Source organism: Rhinolophus ferrumequinum, chromosome 15 (genome assembly GCF_004115265.2).
Source record: "Rhinolophus ferrumequinum isolate MPI-CBG mRhiFer1 chromosome 15, mRhiFer1_v1.p, whole genome shotgun sequence".
NCBI classification, from domain to species: domain Eukaryota; kingdom Metazoa; phylum Chordata; class Mammalia; order Chiroptera; family Rhinolophidae; genus Rhinolophus; species Rhinolophus ferrumequinum.
The window spans coordinates 45,086,475-45,098,868 of NC_046298.1; the positions used below are offsets into that span (position 1 = coordinate 45,086,475).

General features: G+C 48.1%; 1 protein-coding gene across 9 annotated transcripts in view; it reads left to right on the plus strand.

The window, feature by feature from the left end:
• Positions 1 to 2,365: 2,365 nt before the first annotated feature.
• The window catches only part of MYH14 (myosin heavy chain 14), a 91,524-nt gene continuing 81,495 nt past the window's right edge, over positions 2,366 to 12,394 (plus strand). For 4 of the 9 annotated variants that reach the window (XM_033129563.1, XM_033129564.1, XM_033129570.1 and 1 more), the window contains exon 1: positions 2,366 to 2,473. In XM_033129563.1, the coding sequence (XP_032985454.1) occupies positions 2,390 to 2,473 (84 nt within the window). In that variant the 5' untranslated portion in view covers positions 2,366 to 2,389. Of the gene's footprint in view, positions 2,474 to 10,551; positions 10,646 to 12,081; positions 12,239 to 12,394 lie in introns of those variants that run through there. The other 5 variants (XM_033129566.1, XM_033129569.1, XM_033129572.1 and 2 more) reach the window with 4 other exon arrangements.

Consider the following 12,394-nt stretch of genomic DNA (forward strand, 5'->3'; position numbering starts at 1 on the left):
GGGTTATCTGGTGGGTCCTAAATGTCATCAGAAGGGTCCTTATGTGAGGGAGGCAGGAGGGTCAAAGTCAGAGGAAATGTGACGAGGAAGCAGAGGTTGGAACGATAAGGTCACCAGCCAAGGAATGAAGGCAGTCATGAGAAGAAGAAAAAGGGATTGAAGCTAATTCTCCTTTAGAGTCTCCAGAAGGAACTCAGTTCTGCTGACACCTTGATTTTAGCCCTGTGACATCCATTTCGTATATCTGACCCCCAGAATTGTGAGGTGATAAATTTGTGCTGTTCTAAGGCACTAAGATTGTGGCAATCTGTTACAGCAGCAATAGAAAACTAATATAGCCGCCTTGGGCAAAGGTCTGGCATTTTCTTATAAATTAAACTTACACCTACTTTATGACTAAGAAATTCCACTCTTAGCTATTTACTCAAGAGAAATAAAAACGCGTGCCCATTTGAAAAACTGGTACAAGAATATTGATTGATAGCAGCTTTATTTATGAGAGTCCCAAACTGGAAATATGCCAGGTATCCATCAACAGGACAATGGATAAACAAATGGCTACTTCCATACAATGGGATACCACAGAGCAATAGAAAGGAACAAAATGTTGATTCATATATAACAACATATCAAAAACATTACAGGGAGTAAAGGAGACCAGACACAATAGATCACCTACTCTAGGATTCTATTTATAAAAAGGACTAGAACAGACAAAACGAATCTATGGTGATGAAAATCAGAACAGTAGTTGCCTGGGGTGGGGTTGAGGGGGTGGGTGGAGGTGGGGAGAGAGCATAAGGTAACTTTCTGGGGTCTAGAAATGCTCTCTATTTTTTTATACTTGGGTATATACTTGTTAAAACTCATCGAATGATAGGAATTGTGCATTTCACTGCATTAAAAGTTTACCTCAAAAAGGGAACCATAAACAGATAAGGAACTCTATGTAATAATGTGCTTGATGAAGTGTTTATGACTGAAGTATATTGATGTCTGCAAATTATTCTAATGAGTGGGTAGACTGCAGGGTTTCTCAGCTTTGATGCTACTGACATTTGGGGCCACATAATTCTTTGTTGTGGGGCAGTCCTGTGTATGGGGGGATGTTGATAGCATCTCTCCCACACACATGGGTTGTGACAATAAAAAAAAAGTCAACTTCCAGACATTGCCAAATGTCCCCTGGAGGGCAAATTTGTCCCTGGTTCAGAATCAATGAGATAGAGGAAAGGATAAATGGATACATATGTAATAAAGCAAACACAGCAAAATGGTAACAATGGTAGAATCTAACCAGTGGCTACTGTGTGGTCATCGCACATTTTTTTCAACCTTTCTATATGCTTCTAATGTTTCAATGAAATATTAGGGAATGACGCACAAGTTCTAAGATCGAGCAGTACCATTTCCTAGCGTCTGTCCTAGGGAATAGCGATTGGCCCGTGCTTACAAGAAGGCATATATCAGAACATTTATTCCCCAACCCCCATTTCCTTGTTTATGACAGCAAAACATTGGAAACAATTTAAACTGCCCATCAACCCCGTGAACTGTGGATTATTTAAAACAAACTATAGTGCATTCATGGTATGGAATTCTGTGCAGATGTTTTTGGGTTTGTTCTGAATGAGAAAGACATGCATGTATAGCTCAGAGCAACCTTTAGGACATACTGCATGCAGTGCTGCTGGAGACCTAGGTCACAGGAACTGCAAAGGGGATGAGGGAATTTCAGGGGGGACGGACCTGTCCTCTATTTTGATTGCCGTGGTGGTTACACAGCTGTGAACATCTGTGAACACTCACAGACTTGCGCAGTAGAAAGGATGAATTCTACCTTATATAGAAAAATGATCAATTCTGTAATTATACATTTGTATATGAATGATACCTTAATGAACCTGGCTTTTACAAAATCTATTCTGAGTAGGAAGGGATCTGTAGGTTTTATCGGAGGCAGAAGAGATCCATAACAAAGGCAGGAACCATATGGTGCAGGAAGGCAGGCTCACGAGGGTTAGGCATGGGTGTTGCGTGGGCACATTTGTATCACCTGCCGAGGTGCAATGGAAGGGGAAGGAAGGACATTTCAAGGACAGGGTCCTGCCAGGGCTCAGGCTGAGGCTCGGAGGTGGGTCCTGGGACAGGTGTGCCAACCAGGGGGTTGGAATACAGGGAACCTCCAGGGGAGTGATGGGAAGGAGGCAGGACAGGGTGAAACCAGATGGGGACTCTCGCACATACGGTTTCTACTCTGTCACCAGGCTGTTATCATATACAGCCGGCCATATATTCGTTAATTATACACCTGCCTTATCTGTTCTCCCAGCTTGCATACTATTCAGATGGGTAGTCAGTTCTGGATGCCCAAGGGACACCGGCCACGATGCTGGGCTCTGAGAAACCCGAGGTGAACCGACCCTGGTCCCTGCCATTGAGGAGGTCCCAGATCAGCAGAGGAGACCAACAGGTGAGTAGGCAGTGCCCACACCTGGAGAAGAGGCTATGGAGCGGCCACAGCCGCTGACAGAGCTCCTTACTAGAAATCATGGAAGACTTCCTAAAGGAGGAGGCATTGGGGGGAGGCTTTTCCCAATGTCCTGAGGCCACTCTAAAAAATAATCATAATAGTAATAGCTGCCAATATTTATTGAGTGTTTACCGTGTGCCAAAATCACTGCACTAGGCCTACAGAAATCAAGTAACTTATTCAACTTAACCCTCCAATAACTATATATGGTACTTTGATCATTACCCCCTTCCACAGATTAAAAAAATTGAGGCACAGACTCTGTTCCCCATCCCCAAAACGCATAGAGTTACATCATAGTTTCAGTTCTTATCTCTCTGTCATTTGTCCATACCCTATTTTGCTTTCTTTTTTTCTTTTTCCCTTTAATTCTCTTGCTCACCCCGTTGCCTCCCCAGCACCCCCTGGACAAACCCAACACATTTAACATTCATACATCCTTGGGTAGCTGTAAACACTCGCACACCAGACAGTGTTGCTTTGCATATCTCCACCTTCTAAATTGATACAAAAGATATAAATTATATCTTTTTAATTGTGCTATAGACCGGTTTTGTTTCTTACATTTTCCACTCAACATTATGTTTTTAGGATCTCTCCATATCACATGTATAACTCTGACTTCTTGCTTCTAGAACACCATGAGGGAATCCACTCTCTTTTACTTATCCATTCCCCAAGTAACAGACCCCATGGTGTTCTCCATGTCTCCACTCCCACCCAATGCTGGCCTGGGCATCTTTAGATATGTCCTTGTGTGCCACCTGTGTCACCCTTTCTTTTGGGTTCCTACTTGGAAATGGGATTGCTGGGAAACAGGATACGTGTGTAGTTAATGTCACAAAATTCTATCCAATTATCTAAGGTGGATCTGAGGTGCTATCAGCATTTTACCAGGCAGAGAAGGGTGGAGAAGGGAACAGACAGCCCAAGGGGCTGAGAACGTCCATGGTGCATCCTAGGGGCAGGAAATTATGGATGAACCTCCACCTGTGGTGGAACCTTTCACAGAACAGCCGTGTAGTAAATACTTGACCGGATTACTTTCTTTTTCCTTTTCTTTCCTAAAAAGGAAACTAGTATTGTTGTGGGTGGCACTTTAGCAATACCTGTTAATATCTTAACTCCATTATACTCTGACCCAGCAATATCTCTACGTGCGCATAAGGAAGTAGGAAGAAGGATGTTCACTGAGTTATCATTTGCAAAGGTTAAAAATGGGAAACCACAGACAGCACCATCAATAGGAGAGAGGTCCAAGGGACTATAGACTGTGACTATGGAATACCACGCAGGTGTGAAAAAGGTTAAAGTGAATTTAAATGTTGGGGCATGGAAAGTTCCCCAAAGCATATTGCTGAGTAAAACTAGTAAGCCACAGTGTAATATATCAAATATTATCCTACTTCCTAAACGTGAGATCACAGGGTATATTTCTCAGTTACTTATCCATATATATAAATCAGAGGTTAGCAAACTTCCTATAAAGTCTCAAATAGTAAATGTTTTCAGCTTTGAGCATCATACAGTCTGTATTATAACTCCTCAACTCTGCCCTTATAGTGTGAAAGAAGCCATAGGTGATACATAAACAAATGAACTTGGCTGTGTGCCAATAAATCTTTATTTATAAACACAGGCAGAGGGCCAGATATGGCCTATAGACTTTTGTCTGCTGACCCCTGATGTAAATAAATAGTATATTTTCTGAAGAAGCCACACCAAAATATTATCAGGGGTACATAATATTTTGGAAGGGGAAGTGAGAAGGAAAGTTCTGGTCAAGGGACAGGTCACCCTCTTATTTGAAATTTTCCACCTTGTGTAATTAAAATGGTCTTACTTCAAAAAGAAAATAATGTTTTAAAAATAACCTTTTCTCAACAATTGTCATTTTAGAAAGCGCCAGCAGCAAGTAAGAGTAACAAGGAAGTAAAAGTTCCCCGTCATTCTACCAGCTCAAGTAGAATTGCCTAAAGGGTTTATTTCATCTCTGCAACAGATATTTAAGGAGTACCAACTGTGTGCAAGGAACTGTCCTAGGTGCTGGGGACAGAGCAGTAAATAATCAGTTCCCCGCCCACTCGAGGGCTGATACTCTGTGGTCAAAGGGAGACGGACAATAGATAACAAACCGCGAATAAGTGAATGATATGATATGTTGGAAGGCTAGAAGTGCTATGGACAACAGAAACGGGAGAGAAGCTTCCCAGGGGCTGGTCGTGATATTCAACAGAGTGGTCAGAGAAGGCCTCCGTACTAAGGCGACATTTAAGCAAAGACCTGAATCAGTGGAGGGAGCGCGCCATGGCGATGTCCGGGAGGAAGAGTTTTCCAGGCAGAGGCAACAGTCCGCGCAAAGGTCCTCAGGTGGGAGTATGCCAGATGTGGAGTGCCTCCTTCCAGGCACTGAGAGGAGGGTGGTGTGGATAGAGTGGAATGAGTGAGAGGAGAGGGTGGGAGGTGAGGTTAAGGAGGGGACCCAGGGGGCCATATCCTGCAGGGTCTTTTGCTCACGGTGAGGACTTCGCTCTTATTCTGAATGAGACCGGAACCCTGGGAGGGCTATGAGCTGAGGAGGGGCAGGAGCTGATTTGGGGAATAGACTGAGGAAGTCAAGGAACAGACGCAGGGAGACCAGAAAGGAGGTGACTGCAATGGTCAAGGCAGGAGATGGGGGCGGGTTGATTAGACCAGAATGGTGGCAGTGGGTGTGGCAACAAGGGGTCAGATTCCGGATACTCTTGGAAGGTCAAGTTGACCTTCCATTGATCCATTTATGGATCCACTGATCCGTTGATTCTTCCATCCATCTGCCCACTTACTCATTTACTCATTGTGTATACCCTCCATTCATTCATGTATCCATCCAAACTGTCACCGATGCCCTCAATCACCCCCGTATTTATCCATTCATCCATTGAGTCCATCACTTACACACATCCATTCTTTTGTTTATTTACTCATCAGTATCAACTGTCATATGATCCTATCCCTCTAATGTCCCTTTCTCAGGGAGCCTTCCCTGATGCCCTTTCTAAAATAATACCCCAGCCTTCTCCCCTCTCCTGCCCTCCTCTCCTTTTTCTTTGCAGCACTTGTCCTGACTTGCCATTATGCTCTATAATTACGCGTTCACTTGTTAGGTCTGTGTCTACCACCAGAATGCATTCATTCCTTTGGCAGGTATTTGTTGCGTGTCTACTGTGTGCCAGGTTCTGTTTTAGGCCCTGAGAACACAGCAGGGAAGAAGACAGACAAAAATCCTCACTCGTGAGGAGCTGACCTTTTAGTTGCGGTCATCAGACAATAAGCAATACATTTAAGAAGTCAATTACTGGCAGGTTGGAGGAGGCTGAGTGCTGTGGTAAAAGAAAATTCAGAGCAGGGGAGGGGTATCAGGAGAGAAAGTGCTCAGAGAAGGCCTCACAGAGGAGTGATGTTTGAGCAAAGCCTGGAAGAAGATGAGGGGCCCAAGTGGTTATCTAAGAGAAAAGCATTCCAGTAGCGAGAATGACATGTGCAAAGGTCCCGAGGCAGGGCTGAGCCTGGTGTGTTTGAGAAGCTTCCAGGAGGCCAATGTGGTTGGAGCAGAGTAATCAAAAGGGAGAGGTTGGGAGGTGAAGGTAGAGAGAGGACAAAGGGTGAGGACTTTGCTTTAACTCTGGAGTCAGGGGTGGACTTCACTTAGGTGTGAACAGTTTCCCTCTACCTGCCGTGCAGGAGTAAATTAATGTCTAAATTCTACGAGACCTGTGATTGATTATGTCTTTGTTCTCTCCCTCTCCTCAGCTTTAGCAACAAGGGTATGTCTGCAAACTATGGCCCACAGGCGAAATCCTCCCACCTCCTATTTTATTGAAACACAAGCACACCCATTCATTTATGTATTATCTATGGCTGCTTACCTGTTACAAGGGTGAGTGAAATAGCTTACAGCAGAGACCATCTGGTCTTTGAAGCTGAAATATTTACTGTCTGGCTTTTTCCAGGAAATGTTTGCTGGCCCCTGGTCTAAAACAAGGCCTGGTACATAGTAGGCACTCAATAAATATTTGTTGTCGCATAATGGGGCCCTTCACTCATCTGTGACCCACATGAGGGAGGCCGCCAGCTTGCTCTTGTCCCAGAGCCATTTCCAGCTCTGAGTCACATGCAGGAAAACAACAGCCCAGTGACAAAAATAAAATACTGGAACCATTGAAATCTTGCCACAGAGAAAATGCCCAGGCAGGATTACAGTCAAGACTCACAGTGACACTTAGCATGCTCTTTGTCCCTCTGTTTTCCTATTAAGGTCTCTTTAGCCCCCACCGGGCACAGAAGCTGCTCCCCCAATTTTTTTCCTCACTCAAAAAATGCCCCAAACCCTCTTCCACAGAGCGGCCCCTCCTTGGCTCTCCTGTCTCCTCCCTTCTCAGCTCCATTTTATTTTCCTACATGAACTTGGCGTCCCGCTGGCTTTTTTCTTACACCCGTGCTGCCCATTGTTCAGATTCTCCATAACAAGGTAGTTATGAGTTAAGAATAATGAGAGCTGTGCCAGCTGGCAGGAATTCCTCTCTTCTAGGAACTCGGAATTCTCCCATGTTCCCATTTTCGTTCCCCCCTGTTATACATCCATTCTGATATTCCATCCACTTCCATTTTCTGAGTTCCCTTTCTACTGCAGTTTATGCTGCACCCTGAAGACCCTCAGAGGAATCAGACCCGGCCCCTGACAGCCAGAGGCTCACAATTTAATGGGGACGATCTCAGTGCTGGGGGAGGAGGGAAGAAATGGATGCAGGGTGGGTATGGCTTGACCATCAAGGCAATGAGTGTGGGGCTTAATCCTGAGGACCCTTTCTGGCAGATTTGGAAGGAGGACAGATGGAGGGCTCTGAGGCAGCGGAGTGTCTCCTTCCAACTTGGTTTCCTGGGTCTCAGCCACCCTCGTGGTTTCATATAGTGATCCACAACCCAAGCTCTGGAGCCGGACTGCCTGGGTTCAAATTCAGACTGAGGCTTTCTAGCTGTGCAATCTTGAGCAGCTTTCCTTCAATGTCCTCATCTTTAAAATGGGTATGACACTAGTACTTACCACTTAGAGTTATTGGGAGGATTATGGGATTTAATACATACAAAGGGCTTAGAACTGCACCTGGCATACGGTAAGTGCTCAATAAATATCAGCAACTATTAAAGTGCTTAGCACAGGTGACCACCTCATAGAATGCCCTCAGCAAAAAGAAGCTCAATATTATCATTCAGTGATGTCATCAATTATCCCATAGAGTGAGCAGCATTAATGACATCTCCCTTGGTGGGAATGATGACATCACTAGTTGCCAGGTAGATTTAATCCTGGATGGCGTTGATGACATCACCAGTTATCTGGAAGAATATGGTTAGATTGTGGGTGCCAGAGCCTGATTTCAGTTTGAATTTCTGTTGTGTTCCAGTCCACACCCTTCCTTGGTGCCCTCAGACACATGGGATATTCGTCTGTCTGAGCCTCAGTTTTCTAGCAGTCAAATGGGGATAATAAAAGTATCAATCTCATAGGATTGTTGAGAGAATCTAATGAGTTAATACATACAAGGGCACAATGTCCAGCACACAGTTGGCACTCGATAAACAGCAGCTCCTGTTATCCGCTCTGTAGGAGGCTTTCAAGGAGGACACTCTGCCAGAGGAACAGGGGCCTTCAGCTCCGTCTTGGTTAAGAGCATAGACTCACGGGTGTGACCTATTATAATCTGAGCCCAGATCTGCCACCAGGAGCAGCCAGAAGCCCCCGGGCATGTTACTGGCCTGCACAGTGGGGTAATGACAGTGAGATAATGAGGATGCATTGAGATAATGACGGTCATGACGGTCATGTTCCCAGCACAAAACCAGGCCTCATACACGTGAGTTGTATCATCCCTGCAGGTAGCCTCAGTAAGTCCTCCCCTCCCTGGGACTCAGTTTCCCCATCTGCAAATAATGGGCAGCGCCATGGCAACTTCAAAGCTTCTTTCTGCCAAGCAAATGCTTTGGGAGGTGGATGCTTGCACCTGTGTCTGCCCTCCACCCAAGTCCAGCTCTCTCCTCCCATCTCTTACCTCTCAACCTTTCCCTTTCCCTTTCTCTGGCTTCTCCCCCTGTCCTAGACTTTCTCTCTCTCTCTTGTTTCTGTCGTGCATGCTATCAGAAGGCTATGTGTACAGCGATAAATACCAATGGTAATAACAATCAATAGTGGTTTATTTAGATTTATCTGATGGCAGGACCGCACTAAGCTCTTTGCATGCATTAACTCATTTCATTCACACAATACAAGGACTCGTTACTTTTGATTCAACAGTTATTGAGCACCTGCTTGTGCCAGGCCCTAAGGATCCAGCCCTGAACAAAACAAAGATCCCTGCCCTCATGGGACTTACTTTCTAGTGGGGACACAGAGGATAAAAAGATAAACAAATAAGCAAACATTACCAGTGCTATGAGCTAAAACAAAGCAGGGTCATGGGGAGAGTGATGAGGGGAACTGTTTTATATAGAATGGTCAGGAAAGGCCTTCTGAAGGAGGTGACACTGGAGCAGACCTGACGATGTGAGACCTGACGAGGCAGTCATGTAAAACCTGGGGAAAGAGCATTCCTAGTGGAAGGAAAAGCAAATGCAAAGGCCCTGAGGCAGGACCATGCCTAGGGAGTGTTTGAGGAATTGAGGAACAGCCAGAAGGCCAGTGTGGCTGGAGCTGAATGAAGGGGAGAATGGGAGATGAGATCAGACAGGGTCGCAGGGAGGCCACATTGTGTAGGGCTTGTGGGCCAAGGTGTGGACATCAGCTTCTGCTCTGAGATAGAGCCATGAAAGGTTCTGAACAGAGAAGGAGAGCAGTCTGAATAGAGTTTGACAGGTTCGCATTGGCAGTAGACTATGTGTGTGTGTGTGTGTGTGTGTGTGTGAGGGGGTGGCTATCAAGAGGGAGGCAGAGGCCATCATTCCCATTTTACAGATGCAGAAATAATTGGAGTCCCCAAAAAGGGCAGCAACAGCTGTTGAGCAGTTGGCTGGGGCTTGATTGGAGTGCAGCCCTCAGTTCCCACTCCAGCTGTTCTCTTCTGGAGCCTAGTGTACACCTGTAAAATGGGGATACAGCTCAAAGACCAGTTGTGCAGGACTCACCAGCAACAGGTTAGCTTCAGACATGGTCATCACCTTGGGGTTCAGCAGAGCCTTCCCTTTGCGACTTTCAGAAGCTGACTTCCTCTCCTTAGCCTCAGTTTTTCCATCTGTAAATTGGGAAGCACTAACCAACGTTTGGGTGTAGCATAGTGGCTAAGAGCACAAGTTCCGGAGTCCGATTTGGCGGGATCCAAGTCCTTGCTCTGCCACTTGTCAGCTCTATGACTTTTGGCAATTAACACCCTCTTTTTCTAAGCTTCGGTTTACCTCATCTGGGAGATGGAGATCTTAATAATAACATCACTTCCGAAGGGTAGTTGTAAAGATTAAATGAGATCATGCAGGTAAAGCGCTTAGCACAGTTCCTGGCACACACCGGGCACTCAATAAATGATCATTATTTACTGACAGTATCGCCCACACCTTCCCGGTGGGTGAGAGCCTGGGAGAGTGCCTGGTACGCGGTCGGCATTCGACAAAAGTGAATTCTCTCTCCGGTCTCTCCTGCCCGCCAGCTCCCCAGGGATCCAGGCATTCCGGCCTCCAGTCGCTCCCCTACGCTAGCCCTCACAAAGGCCCCCATTCATGCTTCGCGTACAAAGCCGCCCATTCACCCAGGTCCCTTGGGTCTCCCGCCCCCGGCCACCCCCTGCGCCTCGCCATTGGTCGCACCTGCTGCACTTCAGGCCTCTGGTCCCGCCCACGACCGCTCCGCCTAGCTCCAGGCTCCGGCTCGGTTCTTTTCCCACGGCTGGCACACTCCAGCAACTTCTGATTGGCCCCGCCTGCCAGCCGCTCCTCTTGATTGGCGGGCGCGTCCCCCCATGGGCGGGGCCGTAGCTTGCCGCAGAGGGCGCCGATTGGTCCCTGCTGCGCTCGTGTGGGCGGGGCTTTCCAGGCGGGCCCGCCCCTCTTTCTCCTCAGGCCGAAGCCTCGGGACGGCTCTGGAAGCCGGTGAGTGCCCGGGGCCCGCTGCCCGCCGGAGGCGGCGGAGCGGGACTGGGTCCGGGGTGGCTGGGGCCTCAGGGCTGCAAACGGGGCCCCGGAGGCTCCGGCCCGGGCGGCGGGGAAGGAGTGATGACGGGGACACTCACCTTGGGCGCGCTGCGGGACTGCGGCGGGGGGGCGGGGCGAGGCGTTTAGACTCCCCCAACTCGAATTTCTACTGTGTGCGAGGCAGGGTCGGGGTACTAGCTGGCGGCCCTGGGCCTATTCCGCAGATGGAGAAACTGAGGCTCACTTTGGGACCTTGGACCCTTTAATACCTGAGTCATCGCCTTCAATCCCCCGCCCCCAGATGACAGTATCTGTTTTCACTTGTAAAAATTGCGGACCAGAGACAGGGATCATGACTCGCAGAGGCATAAGGGTGGGGAGAGACATATTTGAGCACCTGAAATGTACTTGGACGCTTTTATTTTTATAATTAAATAATGCTCTTTAATTACGTTAACTCGAGGTGGGCTATATTGTACCCATTTTACAGGGAGAGGAAAACCGAGGCTGGACAGAGGCGGTGACTGCAGGGGGATGGGGTTGAGAATAACACTTGAGAGACCAGCTGTGTACTGGGTCCCTTCGCCTTTTTAAACCCATAGTAGTTCCCTGAGGAAGGCTGTGGTCCCCATGGCGTAGATGGGGAAGTTGGTTCAAGAGGCACCAACTGGGAGGAGAAAATTAACATCTTTGAGGACCTACGACACGTTCTTCCCCAAACCCTTCTTTATAATTGCAGAAAACGATCCGCGCTCTCTCTCTTACTGACTGTATGACCTTGAGCGCGTTATTTCGCCTCTCAGTGCCTCGGTTTCCCTGTCAGAGAAATGGAGATGCTGATCGTCCCCATCTCATTGGTTTTTGAGGTCATTTTGTGAGTTAAAACTCAGGGAGCTGTTCTAAGACCAGAAAACACCAGGCACACAGTAGGTGTGCTTACCACTATTTGGTCCTCATTTCACCCATGAGGTGATTGAAGCTCAGGATAACGAACGTTTTGTCCTCTTCTTTAGTACTCCTAGTACCTACCCTCTGTAGGTTTTGTCCCATTTCCAGGGTGGGGGGAACTGAGGCTCAGAGAGATTAAATGATTTGAGAGGCATTACTTGTTAAGCACCGGGAAGGGCACTTTCTCCCACATCGTTTTATGTATTTCACTGGCCGCAATTCACAGAGAGGAAAGTTGCGGCCCAGGAGGCTTGAGCGGGATTCGAACCCTGGAGCCCTCAAACCTCTCCGCAGTGGGCGCCTGACCTTTACCCGCCAGAAGTGGGGAGCCCTGGCGCCGCCGCCCCCGCCCACCTAGCAACGGGCTCATCCCCGCCTCCCCCCATCCTCCTGTCCGGGGCCTCGCGGCTCCCGGGCCCGCCCCCTTCCCTAGGCGGGCAGGTGGTGGGTGACATCAGAGCCAGGCTTCCTCCTGGTGACGCGACGTGGCCCCGCCCCGCGCTGGACCGCGGAGGTAGCCGCACCTGAGAGCTCTGAAGCGGACCAGGGATTCCCGTACCCCCTCCCCATCTTCCCGCTTCCTGAACCGGCCGGCTCCCCCAGGTAGCCCCAGGGATCTGCGGTGTTAGGGGGCGGCGACCCGGCGCATGGGTCTCGGGGAGATGGGGGTTGGGCGCTCGGATTCCTGGATCCGAGGAGGGGGGTTGGGGGCCAGGAATTTCAGTCTGAGTAAGGACTGCGCTGGGAGCCGGGACTCCT